Source organism: Cucurbita pepo, chromosome 8 (genome assembly GCF_057944985.1).
Source record: "Cucurbita pepo subsp. pepo isolate OVF chromosome 8, ASM5794498v1, whole genome shotgun sequence".
Taxonomy (NCBI): Eukaryota; Viridiplantae; Streptophyta; class Magnoliopsida; order Cucurbitales; family Cucurbitaceae; genus Cucurbita; species Cucurbita pepo.
This window is the reverse complement of record NC_141805.1, coordinates 8,597,948-8,624,076: the sequence shown is the minus strand read 5'-3', so window position 1 is coordinate 8,624,076 and position 26,129 is coordinate 8,597,948. Positions and strand designations below refer to the sequence as shown.

At 34.2% G+C, this 26,129-nt stretch overlaps 1 protein-coding gene across 4 annotated transcripts; it reads right to left on the bottom strand.

Moving 5' to 3' along the window:
* Positions 1-771: 771 nt before the first annotated feature.
* On the bottom strand, positions 772-25,301 carry LOC111801089 (polycomb group protein VERNALIZATION 2). 4 transcript variants are annotated; one of them, XM_023685069.2, is made up of 15 exons: positions 25,080-25,301; positions 14,298-14,478; positions 13,922-13,977; positions 12,979-13,043; positions 11,069-11,121; positions 8,295-8,348; positions 8,157-8,216; positions 7,869-7,915; positions 7,636-7,784; positions 6,656-6,923; positions 5,249-5,297; positions 4,312-4,395; positions 3,810-3,889; positions 3,554-3,643; positions 772-1,066 (listed from the first exon to the last, which is right to left on the bottom strand). In XM_023685069.2, the coding sequence occupies exons 2-15, from the start codon at positions 14,418-14,420 to the stop codon at positions 925-927; spliced, it is 1,320 nt and encodes a 439-aa protein (XP_023540837.2). In that variant the 5' UTR covers positions 14,421-14,478; positions 25,080-25,301; the 3' UTR covers positions 772-924. The 4 variants fall into 4 exon arrangements, with proteins under 4 accessions (XP_023540837.2, XP_086982055.1, XP_023540835.2 ...); XM_087125929.1 differs by having other exon boundaries at positions 7,657-7,784; positions 25,080-25,299; XM_023685067.2 differs by lacking the exon at positions 25,080-25,301 and adding an exon at positions 20,054-21,082.
* Positions 25,302-26,129: the final 828 nt, after the last annotated feature.

Here is a 26,129-nt window from a genome sequence, read left to right as displayed (position 1 = left end):
GGTCATTGGTTATGGGTTGAGAATGAGAATTAAATTCTTTGAAACCTAATTTACCATGGGTTGAGAATGAGAATTAAATTCTTTGAAACCTAATTTACCATTGTTCCTGGGTTGAGAATGAGAATTAAATTCTTTGAAACCTAATTTACCATTGTTCCTCAGTAGCTCAATGACTCATTGGTCATTGGTTATGGGTTGAGAATGAGAATTAAATTCTTTGAAACCTAATTTACCATGGGTTGAGAATGAGAATTAAATTCTTTGAAACCTAATTTACCATTGTTCCTCAGTAGCTCAATGGTAGAGCGATTGACTGTTAATCGAATGGCCGTAGGTTCAATTTGATTCATTCCAAATAGGTATCTGAAATCAATGCTTCTCAAAGTTTAAGGGTATATTTGACACGATTTTAAAAGTTTGTGGATTGAATTTGTAATTTAACTCAATTTATATAGACTTTTCCTCCAATTAAAAATAAATAAATGTTTTAAATCTACGGTTTAAATCAACCTTAATGACCTAAAATGACACGACGGTGACTAGGATACTTGTCAAGATTAAGTCTAAAACAACATCCAAATATGTCGTCTTTTCATTCAACGTTCTGATGATTTTTTTCTTACCGATGTACATTTTGAAACATATTTTTAAATTAGAAGCAAAGTTGGTGTATATTTTTTATATTTCATCCTATAATATATGCAATATCTTTCAATTAAGAAAGAAAAGTAGAAGAGAATAAGAGTTATAAAGTAGAGGAAGTGGCAAAAATTTAGAAAAAGAACATGGGGAGGCTCTTTCTTCATTCAATAGAGGTTAGTGAAGAAGGGAACCTATATGAATAATGAATGTAAAAGGAACTAACTCCAACCTATAAATGATTAGTTAATGAAGCAGATCAAGAATGTTAACTCAAGTAGCCTGTTAATCATCCTCTCTTCTCCCATTCTCCGTTGCATCAAAACTCTCATCTTTGAATACTTCGAGAGTTAAATTACAGTTGTTCATGGTAGAAGGATCAAGAAGGCCATGATTCCAGAGTTTGATCATGAAAAACCTCCAACACCTGCCAAATTTAAGTGAGGTCAACAGCCAAAAATGTTCAAGCATAAAAATTGTTGAGTCCAAGTGATTCAAGAGGAGAATTTTTTTAGCTAAAGAGTGCCGAATTTGAAAACTCGAATCGAAATCGGTTCGTTCAGCGACTCTTCTAATCATGAGTGGGATGAACTGATACTCATACAATGGAAATATTTCTAGTGCATTTTCAAATGATTCAAATTAAAGAGGAAAGAACCCATAAGCTACATGTCCATATCAGAAGATATATGGAGAAATAAGTTTAGTCTTGAACTTATAAATCATCTAACACAGCACCTTATCAAACTTCCAAATGGCTGCAAAATCAATAAACTGATAATAGGACCTGTGGTTCCAGGTTTTTCAGGTAAACACAATTTTCAAGCTTTAAACTGACATTAAGGCCAATAAGTTCTCTAATTAAACTTGCTTTCAAATTCCAGCAGGAAAGGGATCAAAAGTTCCCAAAATTACTCTCTGAGTCACTTACCTTGCGAATCCGAGCACAACTCAATAAATAAGATACTAATTACTATTTTAAAGGTCGATGGTTCAATCCTACCCCTACAATTGTTGACCCACATCCCACGTCCGAATCCAAATAATAAAAACATAAATATTAATAAAGAGCAGCGTCAAAGATTAATTGGAAAGCTTATTTATCTCACTTACATAAAACCTAACTCCTTCTTAATGAAAGCATTGTTCCTGGTTAGGGAAAAAGAAAAAATATTGCTTTGCAGAAAGCTTTGTAAATTAGTCATGAACTTATCAAAGCTTTGTAAATTAGTTATGAACTTATCTACCAGAGTCCTATCACTATAGTGTATTTGTATGCAAAGGAGAAGTTGCAAAATTCTTGTCTTTCAAGGGGTCTGACTCTTTACTCAAAGGCTACAACTTTCCACTCCCACCATAATTTATAGAAGAAAATAAGCACGTTGTCTATAAGATACTAAGATACCTAAAATTGACATAAAAGAGATTTGGACTTGAAGAAAACAACAATCTACTCCTATTCTGATTGGCTTCGCTTTAAAATGGATGGAAAATGAACCACTGGATATTGTACCCTTGTTTCGGGAAGTTGATCATCTAACGAAGTTTGAATTATATGCATACATATACACACTATACACCAAAGATAGTGCATCGGCCAACAAAACAACTAATAATGAGCAAACATTATTATTAGGCTCTCTTTCGGCTTGTTAGAGCCAATAACACAACTAATAATGAAGGAACATTATTATTGTTGCAAGTATACATTAGATGACTCTTTTTCTTATTAATTTTTAGAGAACTGAGAAATGAGAAATGATAACTAGATCTCAATCTAATCTAAATAATCTAAATATCAATACATCTAAATAAAAATTCCTAGATACTAGATAACTAAATCTAAATAGTAATCCATAAATACTACATATGTTAATAATAATCCCAGATATAGGTAACTAAATCTAAATAAATCCACAGATAAATTAGGGAGGTCAACTACTTCTAAATAGGACTGGATAGGTTTATGTGCAATATTGATTGCACGACTTCATCGGTAGCTATGAAGGCTCCAAATAAATTTGCAAATGGTAGCTATGAAGGCTCCCAATAAATTTGCAAATGGTAGCTATGAAGGCTCTGAATAAATTTGTCAATGGTATTTATGAAGGTTCCAAATAAATTTGTCAACGATAGCTATGAAGGCTTCGAATAAAATTTTCAATTATAGCTATGAAGGCTCTGAATAAATTATTGATAGCTTTGTTAGCACATTCGTTAGTTGAAGCCATGAAAGTATACCATCCCCTTGGAGCACTTCAATGGGCATTTCACACCTCTTTCGTGCCCACTCCTCTTGGAGAACCGATTAATTTAAAAAAACCTCCATTGCTTACAATAGAAGATAGAAGGATATTTGTGTGTAATTCCATTAAATAAGAGAAATTAAATAAGAGAAATAGTAGAAATAGTTGACCTCCCTAATTTACCCCTAATTGGATTTATTTCAATTAGTTACCTAGATATTTATTTATATTTAGTTACATAGTATCTAAACATCATTATTTAAATTTTAGTTATTTAGTATCTTTAGATAAACAGTTAACCTAGTATTTAGATTATCTCTAGACTTGCAACATTACTTAATAGTTTGGCAATCTTTGGGTTTGTTAGGTTTTATATCACTTTTTGGCCTTTAGTTGTTGAGATCGGTTTTGTAGTTACCCTTTACGTCTCATTTTGCTAGACTAAAACCCATTTATGTATTAGTTTTTCTCCTTTCGTATGGGGTTGTTTTTTATACCTTGTATTTTTTTTTTTTTTTTTTTTTTCATTTTTACTCGATGAAAGTTTAGCATCTTATCCAAAAATAAAGAAACTAATAATCAATAACATCACAACCTATATCAAAATGCAATGCCGCCGGAATCTAAACCAGCCACGGAAATATGCTAAAATTGTGCGAGAACATTACCAAAAGAGAGCCGGAGATGAGACAAGTTCTTTGCCGTGAAGTTTTGAGAATGCTTCACATGCCCAAGGAACGTGACCATCAGCTAGCACCCTGGTACACAGAAAATAATGTGATTTTTTATAATAGGGATTGTGAGACCGCCAGGCAAGTATTATTTAGGGTGCAGCTCAGTTCGGTGCAATGTTAAATTAGAATTAAACATTATAGAGAAAGAAGGTAATGAAAAATAAGAAAATTAAGGTTGGCAAGGAACAACCTTTGCTTTCTAACAAAGGAGTTCCATAGATGCATAAGCCGTTTTTCATCTTTGGTCACATCCACGAAATCATCGAGCATCTGAAAATTAACAGCTCGAGTTAGTATTTTAAGTTTGCACAAATTCCAAAAAAGTGAATTTAACCGGTCCAAACAGAGTAGCACATAGGATTGGAATCACATACCGAACCAAAATATTCAATATTGCTAGTTCGAAAAATCAATTCGGTATGACTAGGATACGTTCATGAAACGATATGATTTAGGGTATGCATATGGAAACGATATGGCTACGAAGTGTTTACAGTATGATATATGTTATGGTACGAAATGTGTGATAAATGGACATGTTTATGATATGATATATTGTGATATGATAAATTAGGTATAGGAAACGATATGGTCACGACCAATCGATGAAAAATTCGTACGAAAAAAAATTCCTTCTAAAAGATTCCCAGCAGGAATAAGTCAAATATTTAGTAGTTCAAAGAAAACCATACCCTTCGGTCTTCAAAATCTGCAATGTCATCATCCACTTCATCCTCACTATCTTTGTCGGATAATACTTTATCTAGTGCCATAGGCTTCCAATATCAAAACAAAAGATAGAGATGAGCAAGCAACAGATTTCAGTCCAGGCAAAAAGGCTGACAATAGCATGGTAGCATGCTGGGTAAGATGGAAGCAAACTAGATTTAGATGTAGCTAAAATATTCTAGCTACACTTCAAATTTTTAATTAATTTTTAATTAACAGAAGAGCAACCTGGAAAGTTCATGTACTGAGCCTATAACTACTTGTCCAAAACTATTTAGAACAAATTAATCCCCCGTTGATAATATGCCTAATATAAACATCTTATATTTGTTTTGACTACTAAATGTTAAAAAATTATACAACCGTAGGACTGAAAACAAAGAAATAAAAATACGAATGATCCAAACTCGGCAATGAGCAGGCACTTTTCACCTTTTACTAACAAGTTGATTGGACTATTCTTCTAAGAGTAAGTTCACTTTCATTTCTTACAGATCTCTCTAACTTGATCGTTAATTTAAACTGTAACAGTCCAAGCCCACCGCTAGCAGTTACTGTCCTCTTTGAACTTTTTCTTTCGGGCTTTTCCTCAAGGTTTTTAAAACGCATTTGCTAGAGAGAGGTTTCTACGCACTTATAAAGGGTGTTTCGTTCTCCTCCCCACAAACGTGGAATATCACATAAACGGTAAAAGTGCATATTTAAATTTCCAGCCCAGGCCACCGCCACTTCTGCTCAACACAGTACAAAAGCACAGGACCAACCTCCATCTCACCCCACATCAAATGTAATAATTCATTCTTAATTAAGTAAACTTTAATCATTGAAAGACATCAATGTTGTCGGTCATGAACTGGTTGTGACAAAAGAAAAAAGTAAAATGTAAATCAAGATTCATACCTGAACCCTGTGAGAGTGGTAAAACTGCCGTTTCTGCAAAAGCATGCGGCTGAAATAACATAATAAATTGGCTACCCTTATTAACTGGCAGACTCAAAGATGATAAAAATAGAGATCTCTAGAATTCAAGGATGAACTTGAAGTTTGGATTTCGTTGAAGAGCAAACATGGATATGATATGAAAATGCCAATGCACCATTTTCTAAATATAAAGGCATACACAACAAAGACACATGCAATAACAAAAATATTTTGAGAATTACTTCTACATACATCACATATTTCAATGTTTTCGAATATAATGAATTATATGAGGTAAAGATTTAAAGGTATAGACTTGTATTATCATCTATTCAATTTATGGAAATTAAAATATTTAAATCCTCGATATAGATGTTTCAATTTTTTTATTTAAAATGATATAAACAAATTTTCTCATTTTCTCTACAAAACATGTTTTCAACATGTCCTTGGAGTCACCAATATGTCTCGTGAGTCCTAAGCATGTCATTTGTGTGTTTAGTATTCAAAAAAGTGATAAAAGAAATCAAACACTCCAATTAAAGCATTCTAAACAAATCCAAAACGAGTAAGTTATCTGAAGTCACTCTACTAGAAATAGTGTATGTGTAAAGACGTCAAAAGCCAAACGACAGGAAATTTATTTGTAATAATCATGACTCTTGCTAAACCAAAGAACTAAGTCATGGTCCCATCCAAAATCTATTCGATTTTTAAACACTGTACAGAAATTCTAATTAATACTTTTTAAAGCACAAGGTGAGCCAAGTAAGGCAATAATAGTTCTTGACATAATCTAAGCTAAATTATAATAATTCTTGATATAATCTACAAGCTAAATTGTAACAATCCAACTAAAATGGAATAGATAAATATTTCCCTCTAATAATATCAAAGTTTTCAGATATAAACTCCAGCATCATAACTAGATTTTTTTTTTTTAAAAAAGAAATAAGAATCATTATAATTATTTTTCTTTAGTAATATTAAAAAGAATAGTCACAATCCCATCACAGAAAGGTATAAATTAGAGACCCCGAAGTTTTATTTCTTGTCAAAGAAAATACAGGAAGCCTAAGTGAAGTCACCATCCAAAATCAATTACATGGTTAAAGCTCAATACATTTTTTGAAATACGTTATATGACGTGGGGTGGGGTCTTATAACCTCTCAAGGGCAATATAGATGCCTTGGCCCATTGAGCTATGCTCATGTTGGCAACTTCCAACTGGTTCTAATATATAAGTAACCAGTTAAACAAAAACAGAAAACACAAAAAAAATCAAACTAAAAAGGTAAACAACCAGAACAGAACTAAGCCCTAGACTACTTGTGAATGAAGCTTTGATATCTGAAGAATAAAGCCAGAAAAGATGGTAAACATACTTTTTTGGGTCTCGTTCTACCGTTAACTTCCTTGCTTTGGCTGGATGTAAATGATCACTTCCAGATAGTACTTTATAACATTCAGGACCCGTACAAGATTGACTGATAGCCATTGAGACACCTGGAATATTTGAGCTGGATGCAACATGTTCAATGCACTCCATAGAGGAAGGACATTCAAGACCAATATTTTCTCCTTGTTGTGCATTCTGCAAATAAGCCTCAATGGGGAATGAATGGCTGCCCTCTTTTTCACAGGATACACCATCTAAATACAAACTTAATTTCAGTTAAAGTGCCAAGCAAATTATTGTGATCGTGTAGTTCAATTTCCACAAAATGTTAAGGGAAAGAAGAGAAAATCCATCTACGAAGAAATAAGATAATGAATAGCTTACTACAATTGATATGGCATAAGCTTTTCAAAATTATGATATATAGCATGGAATCAATGAATTTATGCAATTAATTAATATTCATTTTAATTGGATGGACAGTGAACAGTAAAATCCTCAACCCCCTAGTCAAATTTAAGATTTAATCAACTCCCATTTGTAGAATAATATCTGCTGTTAAAACTGACCATGAACTTTTTGTGTAATTTATAATTACATAAATGAAACATGATGGAGTATCCTTCGTATTCTTTCTTTTCTTTTCTTTTCTTTTCTTTTTTTTAACATCATACGAAACATACTTGCCATCCCTTTTTAACTAAACGAGGGGGAAAATTGTTAAGAATTTTAGAACCACATTTCATGAGGCTTCTATTTCTCCAGCCAAATATTCCTAGATATAAAACACCATGTAACCTCAGGTAAGCACAAATGATCAGCCAAGTTTACGTCCGGATAACATATTGCATAACAGTAGTTTGCCACTTCTGTTAGTAGGACATAAGAAAGAATTATATCATTCCCTTTTCCTCTATCTTAAAGGTAAACTTTAAAGGATTGAAAAAGGAAAAATAAAATTCTTACATTGGATCAGAAAAAAATTACCAGCGTTATGCCCAATAAATCCCTTAGGCATGCCTTCTGTGGAAGGTCTAGCTGAGTCCATCTCCAAGAACTGCACATACTTCCCATTCTGAACAGAGTTCTTCAACTTACGCCTTCGTGGTCTTGTGCTGTATTAGAGTGCCAAATATTTCAATAGAATAAGGAAAAGCACTAAAAAGATGAATTCATACGATGATGTTTAAAAAACATACCACAAGAAGAAAGTTTGAAGTTGTGGGTCCACCCCATCTGCTACAGTCTGCAAAGAAAAACATACTACCAGCCTTCAAGAGGAGGGTTTGGCACGATAATCCAATGAAATTGCTAATTAACTAGCATAAAATGCCATGACATGAGCTAAAAGATGGAGTGAAGAGACAAAACGAGCAAAAGATGAGAGGAAAGAAAGAACATGACGTAGTTGCCTTGTTATGATAGCAATAAGAAAAGCAAAGTTGCCAAAGAGATTTGTCCACAAAATAAGAATTCCAAACTCTTACCTCAGGTCTAAAGACATCAATTTTCACAGAGACATTCACTGCCTGATATTCTTCAGTAACCTACACGTTAAATGTTTCTTCACAAACCGCATAATGGCTCGATAAGCAGCAAACATCTAGACATTGGAGATTACCAACCCAGTATTCGAAGTTGAACATATCATGGGAAGAGCCTAAGTGGTACCGCAAACCCTAAAAGATAAGCACAAAGGATCAATCAAGTATGCCACCAAACAAGCAACTAAATCTTCAAATTATATGATTTATCTCTATGATAGGACCCAGCTAAAATTATGCTATACAAATACATATTATCAACACAAACAAGTACAACAAAGGAAATATAACAAAATAATAATAATTTGATTAAAAAACTCAGCAACAAACTTCATGAAAAATGTCAAAATGAGCAGTACGAATATAGAATATCTACATTTGTACAACACAATGCCTGGTGGTAAAGCATAATTTCTGTAAATTTTCAGTTAATGAGCTCATTCAGTTAGGTCAGTTGGCAGTTAAAGTTATCGTAAGAACAAAATTATTGGAGAGTTATTCATTAACCACAGTAGTTAGACACACGAGTACCTAAAACTATGTATGTATAAAGGTAGCTGCTCCTTTTAAATTGAAATGTGACTGAAGGTAATCTATAGAAACGCCCATTAGGATAACAATGTCCAGATATTTTCCACGAATAAATGTAATTTTGAGGATTCGGATTGTACGCAATGGAGTAGAAGTTTCAAGTTTCAGTTCAGATATATCTTTAATAACGTGTGGTATGTTTCTAGCTAGTAACAGATCTTGACTCTCCTGATGTAGGAAATGATATTTTACACGCCCTTTTGGGACAAGGGAAGGGCTATTATAGCATGCTGCTTTCTGATTATTTGGTGAATGTTTGAACTGAGTGAAATAAAAGAAATTTTAGATGAGAGTTTAAATTCTCAAATAGAACTTTTAAAATTTTAAATGGGTAGTTGAAGGGCCAAAGTAATTGTCCTATAATGCGTAAATCACTGTTTTGAGTAAATTCAAAATCAATTTACCAACATTGTAAGAAGATAAAAAAAAGTAATCTCTATCTTTATCTTGAAAATTATTCTACAAGTAGAAACTATTGAAAGAATGATCTTAATTATATCTATGTAAATTCTAGCCTTAATTTTATCTATATTGTTACCTATATCTGGAGATTTTGTATTGTTCCCTAACATCTAAGTATCTAAGTTTCTTTATTATAAAAGGCACATGTACCTCCCTACAAATTAGGAAGAAACTTGAGTAAGATAATTTACACTTGTAACATGGTATCAAAGTCATTCTATTCAAGGAAGTGTGATTAATCGAGGTAGCCTTCATAGCTACCAATCTTCCACTTTGACCAAATTTATTTGGAGCCTTTGTAGTTACCAATCTTCCACCTTGAGTAAATTTATTCGGAGCCTTCATAGCTACCGATCTTCCACCTTGACTAAATTTATTCAGAGTCTTCATAGCTACTGATCTTTCACCTTGACAAAACTTATTTGAAGCCTTCATAGCACATCTTCCACCTTGACCAAATTTATTCAAAGCCTTCATAGCTACCGTTGAAGCCGTGTCTTGACATTTAAGTCGTATGATCACTATTGCACATAATCCTATCTATTCCATAGCTCGAGGGAGAGTGTTGAAGGAATGACTATAATTATATCTATGTAAATCATAACCTTAATTGTATCTACATTGTTACCTAATATCTAAGGTTTCTGTATTGTTACCTCATATCTAGGTAATTATATTGTTACCTAATATATAGGTATTTAGGTAGCCTTTCTTTATCATAAAAGACACATGTACCTCCTTGAAAATTAAGAAGAAACATGAAGAATTTTCCTCATTAAACCCACTTAAAGATTCAAACATGCTACCATTGGGTAGATGTTACTCAAAACCGAAAGCCTTCGCCAATGGCGTCACCCCTTCAGGGCTATCTTTATCTATATCTTATTATATTAAAAGGTGAGGTAGTTGAGAATCATTTTTAGACCTATTTGTCCTCTATAAACTTTTGAATTCCAAACGTATCCCAAATAATGGCAGTTGGCCATTATTTACCTTATTAGTTTTATTAAATTTTTAAAAAACTATTTATGTTATACAATTAAAATGAATCGTGTAAATTTTATATGTTGGTGAAATCTAGACCAAATTTTTAAATGAAAAAATTAGTATTAAAAACTTATGTGGCTAAATTTTTTTTAAAAAATTAACTTTTAAAACAAAACATTTGTAATCGAAGGAAGCTTTAGAATTTAAAAACAAAGGTTAAAAATACGGCACCTGCACGTAAAAGGTTTCTAGAATGGTTAAAATATCACCTCAATCACTCCTGGGTTATGGTAACTCAGGAAACCAACATAATTGAGGAACATGAACGACGCCCCCGATTTAGGATATTCTGAGGGATAGGGATACCCAGATATCTAAAGCCATAAGAATAAGATACCGAAAACCCATATTCTTAAACCCTCCCATCTCATGCCGAATGCCCGTATGCAGATGGCATCATTCTTGATACATATATTCCACTATTCCGTGGAAAATAAGCGTGCTCAAATGCAAACTCTCAGAGATATCAAGGAATTTATATTATTAAGCTTTCCACCTAAATTTTCGAAACAAGATTGATCCAGGCCATCAACCCAATAAATTCCCTTAGCATTATGATTGAAAGAAGACAATCGTAATAGCACATAAATAAAAGGAAAAAAATTAGATAAAGGCATATTTGCTATGAAAATGATTTCTTTAGAAATTTCCATATGAATTTCAACCCAATAACTTAAAAAAAAAAACAGAAAATGGTCAAGAAACAAAAACCTTAACTTCACATTTAAGGAATATCATAGAGTCTGAATCCCTACCTTAAAGCTTGCGCATAGCATCAAACAAAATGGACATGAGAAGTCTTCAGTCACTACATGATTAGAGAATTGGGATCAAAACTATACGTTCAAAGAACAAGATAGAGATCTTTACAAAAAAAAAAAGTGTTAGACAGACTTGTAAGTAGATATTAGTGGTTCAAGGTCAAAAACATTGCAATCATCTTGGAATGACAATTAAAATATCATAATGAGTAACATATGATATATCCAATCACGAAACATCCTCACATATGCCCCTGGAGAAGAGGAATTTGGGAAAATAGGAGTGACTGAAAAAAATGAAAAGAATAAATACCTCTTCCATCTCTTAATCAAAATATGGGAGTTACATAGATATCAGTACAGCAAATGATTTACAACACAAACTTGTACATTTTTGTTAGATTATCTTATATTTAAAAGGAAACTACAAGTCTTTACAGATAAATATACGTATATATATATACACATACTTCTCCAAGAAGTAATGGAACTTATTGTCTATAGATATTATTAGCTATAATTATTCTTAGTTACAACAGTCAGCATCAATGTGGATGGAACGACCTATAAAACTATAACTAACTACTACTTATTGTATAGCTCAATTGTAGACATCTAATAAATCAATACAACGCACGTAGTAAGCTCTAATTATACAGGTCCTTTTAGTTCCAACAGCCGCATCAAGTTAATGGAAGGATGTATAGTTAACTACCTTCTTTCTTCCTTTTTTCTTTTTTCTTTTTTTTTTTTTTTTTTTTTTTTTTTTTTTTTTGGTTCAAAGCTATTACTTATTTTACAACTCAATTGAAGAAATATAATAAATTAATGCTACACACGTAGGCAAAAGGGGAAATTTCAATATAAATGCCCATTTTGGAACAAAAACCTTGATTTTTACAGTAAGCACATATTCTCATGCACGCATGTAAATTACATTAAGCATCACCTTTAAAATTAGTAAAAAATTGTGGAGCTGGCAACTTGCTTTTCTTTGCATACTACTCTGTCCTGACTTAGTATTTTTAATTTCATAAGAAATGGGGAGACGTACATTCCACAAAAGAATCAAAGAATAGTCTAAGGAAAAAGGGTAGAGATAACCCTCCCCATAAAACTAACAAAGGAGAACCTTCCAATGATTAATAATCATCAGAAAGCTGTGGTCATAGAACAAGGATATATTTGAAAATCATGTTTAAAATGGTGTTCTGCTTCAAAAATTAAATAGTTTTTTAATTAAAATAAAAAAAATAAAAAAAAACTCACTTAATAGAACAATTTTAAAAAATGGTTTTCTGGAAAGGAAAAACAAATAACAAAGATTATTTATTTTAATAAGAAACAAGCATCTTCCAAGTTGAAAAGTTCAGGGGGTCAGGATACTCTCCAATTGGTTTGTATGTAAGAAAAAGAGTAACTACAAAAATATTTAGACTTCACAAAACAATATTTTATTGTCTCCATGTATTTTATTTTTCATCTTTTGTTGAATGTACCATTCATATACAATTTTTTAAAAAAATTCTTTTTTTAAGTATAATTTGATTTGTGCATTATATTTCATATTTTTAAATTAATGAGGATAAAATAAATAAAGTAAAAAAAATATCTATCCAAAGCTAAAATTTAAACAAAAATAATAAAAAATGGTTTTAACAAATTACACATAAAAAACACAATTAATAGCAATATAATTGATTATATGCTTGCATAGAACATACAATCAACAGATTTATGGCGACTATTTCAGCACATAAAACCATAAATGAATAAAAAGTTGTCTTTCTAAAGGCATGGCATGTCAATAGGGTTTAAACCTATTGCAAGAAATTAGCTCTATCAAAGGCATTTAAAAGATGAAAACATTCAATATATCACTACAAAGAAAGGCAGGGAGAGACCTTCAGTTTTTCGTACTATGTTGTTGTAGTCCCTATAGTTGAAAATTACAACTCCAGTGCTCACCCTGTACATAAGGCCAAAAATATCCATCACGCACCCATTGGATTTAAATGAAACCCACATTGAAATACCAGAAAGGATAAGGGCACAAAAGAACAATTTCATTCTCATTTAATTTAGTTGGCAAATAGATCTGCAGCTGTCATTTGTGAGCCTAATGCAAAACATGAGCCAATGGCGTTATTGTGAAACCACTTTGATGTTTCATGAACATGTTGTTCTTACCATCTGATGAAACATAAAAGACCATTCGAGTATACTTTTTAGAAAAAATGTTTAATAGATTAACTACTTAAAACTATTTTCCATTGTTTAAATTCTAAAAACTATTTGGAAAAGTATCTTTGTTCTTATGAGTTTATCTATTTAATCTCTATATTATTGTACAATTATACATATTTAAGTCAGATATGCTTCAAAAAAAAAAACAAAAGAAAATGATCATATATGAACAACCAGTTGAACAGAAACACAAAAACAGAAAAGTGCTACTTTCATATAGAAAAGCGCTTTAAGAAAATTTCCGGCAAAATAAGTCTTATTCATCAAATTTTTTTTTTTTTTCTGGAATAGAAAATTTTTCTTAACATGACTACCAAACGGAGTCATTTCATATATTTCCTCCGGAGTCAATAACATATCTCCTCCTGAGTAAATAACATAATGAAATATAAAATATGACAAAGTTCATATTTAATATCCTATACATCGGTAATATAGGCGGACTCAAACTAAAATAAACATCTTTGTCATCAAATTTAGAGGTCTCCTATAGCTAAAGAATAATGGCTAAAAAGTATCGAATCCAGACTAAACTTAAAAAGATGACAGCCATCTGCCAGAGGTTGCTCCTTTTATTTAATATGAAAATGAATAACTGACCTCTTTTTTCGCCTAGCTTGTAGTTTGTAATGCAAACAACGCCGAAGAAAAGAAGGCTGCAACAGAGGAATTAATTTCATCAGAACTTATAAAATTGAGTTAATGTTACAAATGAGTAAGTAAAATTATGTTTTGGAAAAAAATGAACTTTGAAGTACATTGCGAACTAAAGGGCCTCATGATTTAAAGCATGTGAATATTTTACTTACAAAAGCATTCAATTCATTATATTTCTTTTAAAGAAAAAAACATTTTCAATTCATTGCGAATAACTAAAGAAATTTTTGTCCATTAAAAAGCATCAAGGAAGCTGATCCGCAAGAAAATAGAGTATGGAGTAAAAAGCGATTTGACACAAGGAGATGCATCACATTACATTGTTAAGGGAACGAAGATGAAGAATGTTATATAGTTCAACTGGTTTGCAATATATTAGGAGACTATCTTCAGCTGTAGTTGCCTCTTCTAAGGAATGAACGTGGAAGTTATCATGGCACATCTTGAACTTTGCAAGAGATTTGTTAAGAATGATGAAAAAATCTACCAGATCTCTATTACTGTTACAACCGCAATAAACAAGTGTTAAAACATCATATAAACTGAAGTTTCTAAACAGAATTAAATATTGAAATATCAAATCAATACTGATCGCATAGCGGCTGTATCATTATATATATAACAAATTTCAACGTAAGAATGGAATATTACGATGCCTACAAAAGTAAAAAATAACAACAGAAACCTTCCCGATTAGAACACCTTGGGGTAGCATTCCAAGAAGAAGAAACAAAAACACAATTTGTCCCGAATAACATCCAAAACTTTTTCCTCAGCTACAAAACTCTTCTATTTCTTTCTTACCACGCCCCCATTAAACAACTCCTTTTATACATCAATTTCATTGATAGGATGAATGTACAAAAGGGACCACAACCCAAGCCAAAGAATTACCAGAAGACCTTATAATTGGTTACAATGGAAGAAATGCAATATGTTAAGAATGAGAAATAGAAATAGAACTGGGATCGAAAGTATGATCTTCATTCAGGTTTACCACGTTATATAGGATACAAACTATCAACTAATACTAAAAATAGAAAAAATATATATCTAACTAAATCTGGTAAATAAATAAAATATACCGTTAATCAAATCTATACTAACAACTCCCAATCTATACTAACAACTCCCTAAATATCTGAGATATATTCTAACTAATTATCACCGCAAAATATCCTCTTAATACTCCCCCTCAAGTTGGAGAGTGTATGTCGATCACACCCAACTTGTCCTTCAAAAAGTCAAATTGCTGTCTTCCCAAAGCTTTAGTAAAAACATCTGCCAATTGCATTTTGGTCGAAACATAACACGGTTTGATGATTCCAGCTTGTAACTTTTCTCGAACTATATGACAATCTATTTCAATGTGTTTCGTACGTTCATGAAAAACTGGATTGGCTGCTATATGTAATGCTGCTTGATTATCACAATATAATAATGCTGGTTCGGACAGTGGAACATTCAAGTCTTGAAGAATGTATCTTAACCAAGTTAACTCTAAACAAGTATTTGCCATAGCTCGATACTCGGCTTCTGCTGATGATCTGGACACATTAGTCTGCTTTTTAGACTTCCAAGAAATAATTGAATTTCCGAGGAAAATGCAGAACCCAGAAATAGATCGTCTGGAAGTTCAACAACCACCCCAGTCAGAATCGCAATATGCCTGTAATCTTAAATTGTTTTCAGATGGCAGTAGAAGTCCTTGACCAGGAGTGCCTTTGATGTACCTCAGAACTCGAAGAGCTGCCTCCCAATGTGGTTTTCTTGGTTCATGCATAAATTGGCTAAGCATACGAACTGAATAAGCTATGTCAGGCCTAGTGACGGTCAAATATATTAATCTGCCAATCAACCGTCTGTATTTACTTGGATCATTCAACTTCTCTCCTTCAGTTAAAGAAAGTTTCAGATTTTGCTCCATAGGAAATTTGTCTGGACGTGCTCCTGTAAGACCTGTGTCTTGAAGTATGTCTAGAGCATACTTCCTTTGAGACATAAAAATCCCTTTTCTAGATCGAGAAAATTCAATGCCTAGAAAATATTTCAAATTTCCTAAATCTTTGATAAGAAATTTTTGGAGTAAACTAGTCTTGAGATATTGAATTTCTTCGAGATCATTGCCTGTCAACAGAATATCATCAACATAGATTAGAACTGCAGTGAAAGAAGTACCTTTACTCTTAGTAAACAAAGAGTAATCTGCTTTGGACTGAGTGTAGCCTGCATTTTGTATAGTTGTAGAAAATATGGAGAACCAATTGCGAGAAGCCTGTTTTAATCCATAAAGAGATTTATGGAGCCGACATACTGTATTCTCCCCCTGTCGGCAAAGACCTGGTGGTAAAGACATATAAACTTCATCGTCTAGATTACCATGGAGAAAGGCATTTTGAACATCCAACTGATGGGTGAACCATTTTCGAGCAGCAGCAACAGTGAGTAAGCAACGAAGTGTAGTAAGTTTCGCTGTAGGGGAAAATGTTTCTGTGTAATCAATACCTTCAACCTGAGTGTATCCCTTTGCTACTAGTCGAGCTTTATAACGTTCAACAGAACCATCAGAGTTGTATTTAATTTTGTACACCCAACGACAACCAATAGCTTTATGACCAAGTGGTAGAGGAACGAGAGACCATGTATGATTACGTTCCAAAGCTGCAATTTCATCATTCATAGCCTGCTGCCATAACGGGTCGCCAACTGCCTCGTCATAGGTTTTAGGTTCTGTCTGGGATGTAATAAGAGCTAGAAAAGCACGTTGAGTAGGAGAAAAACGAGAGAATGAAAGGTAATGATGAAGGGGATACCTGGTGCCAGTGCCGGGACTTGAGCTAGAGGTTAAATGATTGGCTCCAGAAGACATCTCATAATCCTTATGCCAAGCTGGAGGCTGTTTAGTACGAGTAGAACGTCGAAGTGGAGCTGATGTATCAGGTGGGATAGGATTGGAATTAGTGGGCGAATCTGGAGAAGGTGGAGGAGACGACGGAGTAGTAGGTGAAGGGATAGGAGGTGGAGGATGGATGTTTGAGTAGGATGGATCATGAAGTGGTACAACAGGAGTCGAAGGAACTAATGTCGAAGTTTGTGAAGCTGATGAAAAAGGAAAATCATCTTCACAAAATTTGACATCACGGCTGATAAAGAATTTGTGAGATTGCATGTCATACAACTTGTAACCTTTATGACCACAAGGATATCCTACGAAAACACAAGGAGTTGCCCTAGGTTCAAATTTTTGCTTAGGATGTACTATAGTTGCATAACATTTACAACCAAAAACTTTAAGATGATGAAATGTAGGTGGTCGTTTGTAGAGTGCTTCAAAGGGTGTCTTGTTAGATAATAATGGTGATGGCGTTCTATTTATAAGATAAACAGCCGTTAAAATGCACTCTCCCCAAAAATTAAGTGGAACCTGTGACTGAAAAAGAAGAGACCTAGCTACATTTAGGATATGGCGATGCTTGCGTTCTACGACTCCATTTTGTTGTGGAGTATAGACACAAGTGCGCTGAAATTCAATACCACAAGAAGTAAAGAATGGTTGCAAAGATAGGAACTCAGTCCCATTGTCTGATCGAACTATCTTGATAGTAGTATGAAATTGAGTTTGAACGAATTTAACAAAGTTCATTAACAAATGATGTACTTCTGACTTATGTTGCATTAAAAAAACCCAAGTACATCGAGTAAAATCATCAACAATAGTGAGAAAAAAACGCAAACCAGAATGGGTAGGAATTTTATGTGGTCCCCAAACATCACAATGTATCAGATCAAAAGCAGAATGGGTTGTTATTGAACTTCTTGGGAAAGACAACCTAGTTTGTTTTGCTAACGGGCAGATACTACAATTATGAGAATAACTCGCATTATTAAGATGCAATTGATCAGCTAAAAATTTAAAACGAGAAAAGGAAGGATGACCTAGGCGTAAATGCCACAAATCAGATGACTGAGATACTTGATGAGCTGAAGATTTGATTGGAGATGAAGAAATATGATAGAGACCTCCAAATTGTTTACCCGAGCCAATCATCTTCCCCGTAGCCAAGTCCTGCATAACACAAGAATCAGGATAGAAGGTGACATAACATTTCAAGTTATTGGTAAGTTTGCTGATCGACATTAGGTTTAAATTGAATGAAGGCACACATAAAACGTTGTTTAATTGAAGGTTAGGGCTAAGGGAAATATTGCCAGTATGTGACACACGTGCTGTCTCTCCATTAGGCAAATTTATTGTAGACATGATGGCAGCCTTTGGTTCAGTCATAACAGAAGATTTTGATACTATATGATCTGTAGCTCCACTATCGAGAATCCATGAATTAGAACTCGTAGAGTTAATAGATAATGTAGATATGGGAAACAAACCTGCAACATTGATGTGATTGTCAGAATTACCAGAAGGGTGATGATTGATTGCAGATAAGGCTTGTGCTATCTGTCGTAATTGCTCAGAAGAAAAATTTGGAATGGAATTAGGTGACTGTTCTTCTGTATTCAACTGTGAAACATCAGCCATATTTGCAGATGATCGATATCCACGGTTATTGTGTTGATTGTCTTGTCTTGTCCTTCCAGAATTATTTTTCTGTCGACACCGATCTTCTGTATGGCCCCTTCTATCACAAAACTTACAGTGAAACTTAAGAATTCGACACTCATTAATTGTATGACCACTTTTATTGCAGTGTTCACACAATTTGTCCTTGGCGAATTTTGAATATATTGTTTTCTTTTGCACTGCTGATGCAATCGAGATTTTCTCAGTAGGTTCGGAAGTTACCTGACGCTACATCTCTTCTTGTACAAGTAATGAATAGGCTTGCCTCACATTAGGTAATGGAGACATCATCAATATGTTAGATCTCACCGTTTTATAAGACTGATTGAGCCCCATGAGCAATTGCATCAACTTGTCTTCTTCGCGTTGATCAATATGTATTTGACGTTGATTACAGGTAAATGGTGTGCGGTACGCTTCCAGTTCATCCTAGAGTGCTTTGAGCTTGGTGAAATATGTTGACAGTGCCATGGTTCCTTGTGACATCGTTGCTATCGAGTTTTGTATTTGAAAAATTGCTGGAGCATTCTTTTGTGAGAATTGATCGTGAAGATCAACCCACACTTGATGAGCTGTCTTGGCGTGAATAATGCCTTTAGCGATATCTGCTTCAACGGAATGAGTTAACCAAGATATTATCATACTGTTGCACTGATTCCAGAGTTCGAATTCGGTTGAATTTGCATCTTGGGACGGTTCCTGAATTGTGCCATCAATGAAGCCAATTTTCTTCTTGGCAATAAGAACATGCATAACTGATTTACTCCAGGATTGATAATTTGCTCCATTTAATTTGATTGGAACAAGTGAATATCCTGGCTGATCAGAGTGATGAATATAGTACGGATGTGTTAAATCAACATAATACCAAGATCGGTGCTCTGATACCATGTTAAGAATGAGAAATAGAAATAGAATTGGGATCGAAAGTATGATCTTCATTCAGGTTTACCACGTTATATAGGATACAAACTATCAACTAATACTAAAAATAGAAAAAATATATATCTAACTAAATCTGGTAAATAAATAAAATATACCGTTAATCAAATCTATACTAACAACTCCCAATCTATACTAACAACTCCCTAAATATCTGAGATATATTCTAACTAATTATCACCGCAAAATATCCTCTTAATACAATAATAACAAGTATATATATATAAAAAATTAGGAGGGCTAGACCAACTTAAAGAAAGATGGTCCCAAATTTTCTTTAAAGGTCTTTCATCATCCTAAAAATCCTATGATTTAATGCCAGCCAAAAGCACAGAGGTTGGCTAGAAAGGTGTTACACTAAAGGATTCTATCCATCTTTTTAAACAGGCAGCCAAATAAGAAGAGAGGCGGCTTACTTGGTAAGCTAAGAAAAGCTCCATCACAGTCAAAAAAAAAAAAAATAAAAGAATGTCCACCACAAAAGGGGATAGGAGAACGTAAAAACAAGTGAAGTTACTAAACATCTTTGTTAAGCCCTTTTTGCAGAAACTTGCCACCTATGGGGGATCGCTTTCTTCCAGATTTACTCTGAAGAACTAACACCACCAAGGAAAAGGGTTCCTCTGAAGAACTTACCACCTTTGTGGGATTTCATCCTTCCAAACCACCCAAGAAGATACACAATATGGCTATAAGAGTACCACCAAGCTTGGTAACAAGAGATTTCATCAACTACAGGCTCGAATCACCCAAATCAAATTCATAAAAAGCAATTTAAAGCTTTTAAGCAATCATATTTAATTATTTTTTACTTAAAGTAGTTACGTTATGTATATATAATAGATGGATATTTTTCCCTAGAGAGAATGCCAATCCATAAGCAAGGATTCCCTGTCCCTAACCCTATTCCTCAAATCAAGGTGTGTAACAAAGACATGGATTGAAGTCTTTTTTGCAAAGTTTAGGATGGAAATTGATATCCAACCTCATCCTATCCCATTTTTAACACTACCTGAAGCAAGGCGTACTCACTAAAGTGCATGTTATATTTTTGTGATTTTAAATTTTATAAGAAACTAAGTATAGATTTTTTGTTATTGTTCCAAAAATATAAAATATCCATTAAGAGAAATGGGCCATCAACCGAGATTACGAATTCCCATGAAGTTGGTAGGAGACCTCCTATTATGCAAACTTATCAACGGGTAAAATGGGGAAATGAGGGTAAAGATTTTGTGGGAACTGGTTTGGGATCGTGCATCTGCTGTACGGACTTGGTAGGAGGGGTTTTTTAGGGCTTTTAAGTTGTTGGTTGTGGTGTGAGATTTTGTGGACAATTGTGCCATAGGAGAGAATCCCAGCTCTTTCGAATAGCTGGGGTGTTTGGCTATGTTTCTCTATTTTTGGTTTTTGATTACCAATACAATCAACTACATTAACCCATTATTCATTGAATAACTCTAAATAGAGCAGTGTTGCTTTAAATCCCTAACAATTTGGAAACAAAGCACATTCATCCAGGGAGAACACAAAGGATGGCGCACAAACAGCTCAAGGACAGAGTGGAAGGTACGGAGAAGGATATTGTTGAGATTAGTCTGCATGGATAGTGACACAAATACTTGTAGCCACTTATTAGAATGAAGATTACAGTGCAGCTACTGTACACATAGTTTTAGATAGGAGTTTGTTAACATCTTTCACAGAAGGACATCATGGCCTAGTGAGGATGGGGAATGGTAGAACCTCTAACCCCACTGGGATTGGGAATGTCAATCTGAAGACAGAGTGAGTGTGGAGATAATTAAGATGAATCTTATCTTTATTAGCAAGTTAGCTAATGAAGGTTGTAGGTGTGAGTCTGGTAGACGCTAGTGTAAGCACAGTTTAGGTTCCTAAGGAATGGCAGATGGTGACAAAATATCTACATCGTACGAACGTCTATGGAATGCTGTCGTAGATTCAAATAGATGGTGGATGCTTGTTAAAGCTGCAAATGGTAGTGGTAGAGGTATAGTTGAGCCAACAACACAGATGTAACAGCTCAAGCCCACCGCTAGCAAATATTGTCCGGTTTGGCCTGTTATGTATAGTCGTTCGCCTCACGGTTTTAAAATGTGTCTACTAGGAAGAGGTTTCCACACCCTTATAAGGAATGCTTCGCTCCCCTCTCCAACCAATGTGGGATCTCACAATCCAGCCCCCCTTCGGGGCCTACCATCCTTGCTGGCACACTGCACGGTGACTGGCTCTAATACCATTTGTAACAGCACAAGCTCACTACTAGCAAATATTGTCCGCTTTGGCCCGTTACGTATCACCATCAGCCTCACGGTTTTAAAATGCGTCTACTAGGAAGAGGTTTTCACACGCTTGTAAGGAATGTTTCGTTCCCTTCTTCAACCGATGTGAGAACTCACAAAAGACAACTAATTTCGATCAGTCAAATCAAGATCCATCAATTCAAAAGCAATTTAGAAGTTTGAGAGAGAAAGTTGATGATTTTCATGAACCTCAAAATTGTCAGACGCTAAAATGAATTGATGAAGACGTCTAGGTGAGTGGGGTCATCAAAGTGGAAGGTCAAAGCAGTTGCAAAAGTCAATGGTCAGGTCTTTAGCATGCAATAGGCTTGAATAAAGGAGACAACATTCACGATGTGTATTTTCTTCAAGAATAGTTGTTCGGATAGGAAAAAGATGTTAGGTATTACAACTTAGCTAAAGTGGGAGGACGTGTCTGTCTCTTACATTTGGAAGACAAATCCACATAGCTTGCCCATACCTCGAGGTGAACAATGACCCTCTTATGTCCTTACTTCTATATTATTCAAAGTATTTACCTTTACTTCTATATTATTTCAACTATTTAGACTTCCAATGGTGTATATATGTCCCTATAAAATCTTGAATAAAAAGAAAAAAAGAAATTATTAGAAGATCAATCATTCTAAAAACAAAACTAGGTTCTAAATTTTGTGCCATATTAAACAAACCTTGCATTTCTTGGCCAAATGTTTCTTCCTAATAGCATTTAAAATGTAAAGAAAGAGGGGCAACCGCAATTAGAGTGGAAAATAAGTAATTATCAAAGAAGAATTGCTTCTGTGATCGACCAAAATCTTGGGTCAATCACGTGAAAGAGATGCTTATTGCTAACTAGGTTCACAAGGATCTCTCAATCTTCCAATTCTCTATCAAGAAAGGGTAACTAAAATAAAAGGTGCCAATTGTGAGCTCGTTGACCCCACACGCTCTTAGTTTTAGACTGTTTTGCAAAGATTGAGCAAAAAGTCTATGGAAGTGGTCCTTAAAACTTCAAAATCTATTCCATTCATCTATCCAGTGGAAATATTTGGTTCCACCTCCGGTCATGGCCAGAAAAACAAAGATTTTTTTCTCAACTAAGTCTTTCTTCTGAGTTATATGCTACCGAATATTCCTCCTCAATTTTTTGTAAACCAGGATGCATAGTCCAAAATTTTTGAATCTTGAAAGAAAAAGTTCTGCGATCTAAAGATCCAATTTGTTTACAAATTTTGAGAATAATCAAAGATTTATCCTTGCACTCTTCTACATTTAATGTCCATAAGTGTTGCATCGTATACGAAAAAGATCCCCCCAAGTTTAAGATCCAATTTCTAAAAAGAATGTGAATGGTCAAGAACTATTCTCGCCTTCTGCACCCCTCTGGCATCCAGAAATCTAGCTACCTTATTCCAGGATACTATGTGTCAGTAAGTGGTTGCGCCAAATTCTCTTAAGTTTAATCGCATAAATATCCCTTGATCAATAGGACTTTTGTGCAACTACAAATCTTCAATCAAATTATAAAATAGTTGCATGCTTCTTGTTTATCTTCCACATTTGATTTTTAATCAGACTATAGCTTCATTACAATTACCAACTCAACACCACCTCCTATTGACTATTGCAGTATATGCTTCTCATAATTCTCCCATATCTCAATGGCTAAACAAACTATAGATGTTGATTAATCCATGTATCCAGCTCATCTCTCAATTGTAACTTTACTGAGAGAGAGAATGTGCACTTACCTCTAGCACTTTAATCTTCCCTTCATCCCACAACATTGTATGCCTAGACTCGCCTTTTGACCAACCAGAACCTCACACTAATTTCACGATTGATCTATATACCTTCATTTACTGTGAGGTCCCATATCAGTTGGGAAGGAGAACAAAGCATTCTTTATAAGAGTGTGGAAACCTCTTCCTAGCAGACGCGTTTTAAAAACCTTGAAGGGAACCCGAAAGGGAAAGCCCAAAAAGGGCAATATCTGTTAGCGGTGGGCTTGGGTTGTTACAAATGGTATCAAAGCCAGACATCAGGCAATGTGCCAACAAGGAGGCTGAAACCCGAAGGGAGAGTGGACAACAGGCAGTGTGCCAACAAGGACACTGGGCCCCAAAGGGGGTAGACTAAGGGTCCCACATTGATTGGAGAAGGGAACGAGTACCAGTGAGGACACTGAGCCTCAAAGGGAGGTAGATTGTGAGATCCCACATCGGTTGGGGAGGAGAACGAGGCATTCTTTATAAGAGTGTGGAAACCTCCCCCTAGCAGACCCATTTCAAAAATATTGAGGGAAAACCCAAAGAGGACAATATTTACCAACGGTGGGCTTGGACTGTTACATTTATCCATCACAATGCAACACTCGGCCAAAAATTCTATGTCGTTTCTTTTTCACCAATATTTCCTGCTAGACTTTGTCCATTGACTTCCCAACCAAGAACCTTCATATCACAAGAGGATCCTTCATAAATATTCTCACAGCTTTTCTCACGATATATGATAGAAAAATAGATTCTTCAACTCCCTTGCTCCAAGACTCCTTTTGCATAGATGGTGGAATTCTACTTCAATCGAGGATAAGATAATCAATTTCCAAGGCTTTCATGAGGTATTCATCTCCTAAATTACAAAAATAAATAAAAACCCAAAAGTTGCTTCCCTTCAATGATATTCCTCCAATAACTTAATTCATAGGCACTGGTTAATTTAGATCAGGCCTATCGGTCAGCGTTTCAAAGGAATCCAGATCAATACAATGTGTAGAAGATCAGTACTAACAACGTTGACCCAGTTGATCCGCAACTTCTAAAGAAGAAATCAGCGTCTGTGCCAAGCTTATAAAGAGGGATCAAAATCAAAAACAACCCTAAGCCAATGAATGAACCATTTACTGAGCCCCGCAACAAGGAGAAGAACGATCTTAAAGATAACTCCGAAAGTTCTTAATCCTGATTTTAGTAGAAACGTTTACACGAAACACATACCAAAACAAGTAATTATTCAAAACTAGCAAATGTCAACCAGATTTAATCACTTCTACACCGATTGAGACTAGATTATGCCCAACTTCAACATCTCCAATCAAGAGAACGAGACGAAAACTAACACCCACCAAATAAAACTTGTACTCAGAATTCCATAGCAAAACACAAAAGATGAATAAACTTCTATCCCAGTGAGGTTGGAGAGGAACAAATTATGAACAACGACAGGAGAACCAAACAGAGAAAGCGATAAAAGAAGGCTAGCCTATTAACCTTACCAGAAACAATGGAACCGGCGGGCAAACTAGTTGGAAATTCCGAGGAAAAAAGTATGGGTTTCAGAATTGCAGAGTGGTTGAAGAGTAGAAGAAATTGGTTGTTATGTCGAAACCAGAAGGGGAGATTGGAAACGATTCTCCCTCCAAAATTTATGTTCTTCCGGTAGCTGATCGACGACGCGTCGCCAAATAAAAACTTTCAAAATCACTGCACATAAAACAAAATAAGAATGGTTAAAATTATACAAACTAATTTTTAACTTTAAATATGAAATTATAATTATATAATATATTTATTTTACTAATTCACACACTAATTTTAAAATCTTCCTTAAATTTATTAATTTCAAAAAATCAACTTAATTAAATTTGATCGATGAATATAATAACCATTAAATAACTTTATCTCAATTTTTTAATTTAAACAAAGTTTTATCTCTAATGTTGTTGTTTTTTTTTTAATTTAATAAATTTCCTACCAATGTTTTGTTATAGGGTCTACATGGTCCGGGTTGGATCGAGTTGGGAATTTTTTTTACACAACCAAAGTTCGGGTAGGTTGGATTGGTAACCCAACCCAACTCGAAACTTTTCATAACCCAACCCAACCCTCTATTTTCCGGTTGAGTTGTTAAATTTTTTTTTTAAGTTTTATTTATCCACCATTTATAACTATTCCAATAAATCTTAATAAAATACAATAAAAAAAACAAATTGTAACCTATTAACATAGTTCAACATTGTCATAAGGCATAAAAAAAACAAATTGTAACCTATTAACATAGTTCAACATTGTCATAAGGCTAGAGAGAACTAAATACTGACATTTCTTGAGAGTTGGTTAAAGTAACAAAAATACAGGATAATTATGAAATAAAATTGATTAGTTTAAAGGTATTGTATATAACAAAAATAAATAAATGAACAAAAATAAAAATATATATATAAATAAATGAACTCGGGCATCTTGGACTGGACTCAGTAAGCAAACCCATTGGAAAGATTCTTAATATATTCTATATATTTTTATTTGGCTTGGATCAACCCGAA

Coding starts and splice junctions, on each gene's coding strand:
- LOC111801089 (XM_023685069.2), bottom strand. CDS start 14,420: ATGTGCCATGATAACTTCCACGTTCATTCCTTAGAAGAGGCAACTACA. Junction 11,122..12,978: donor CATAGTACGAAAAACTGAAG/GTCTCTCCCTGC, acceptor CTAATCATGTAG/TGACTGAAGACTTCTCATGT. Junction 7,785..7,868: donor CTTCAAACTTTCTTCTTGTG/GTATGTTTTTTA, acceptor ACTCTAATACAG/CACAAGACCACGAAGGCGTA.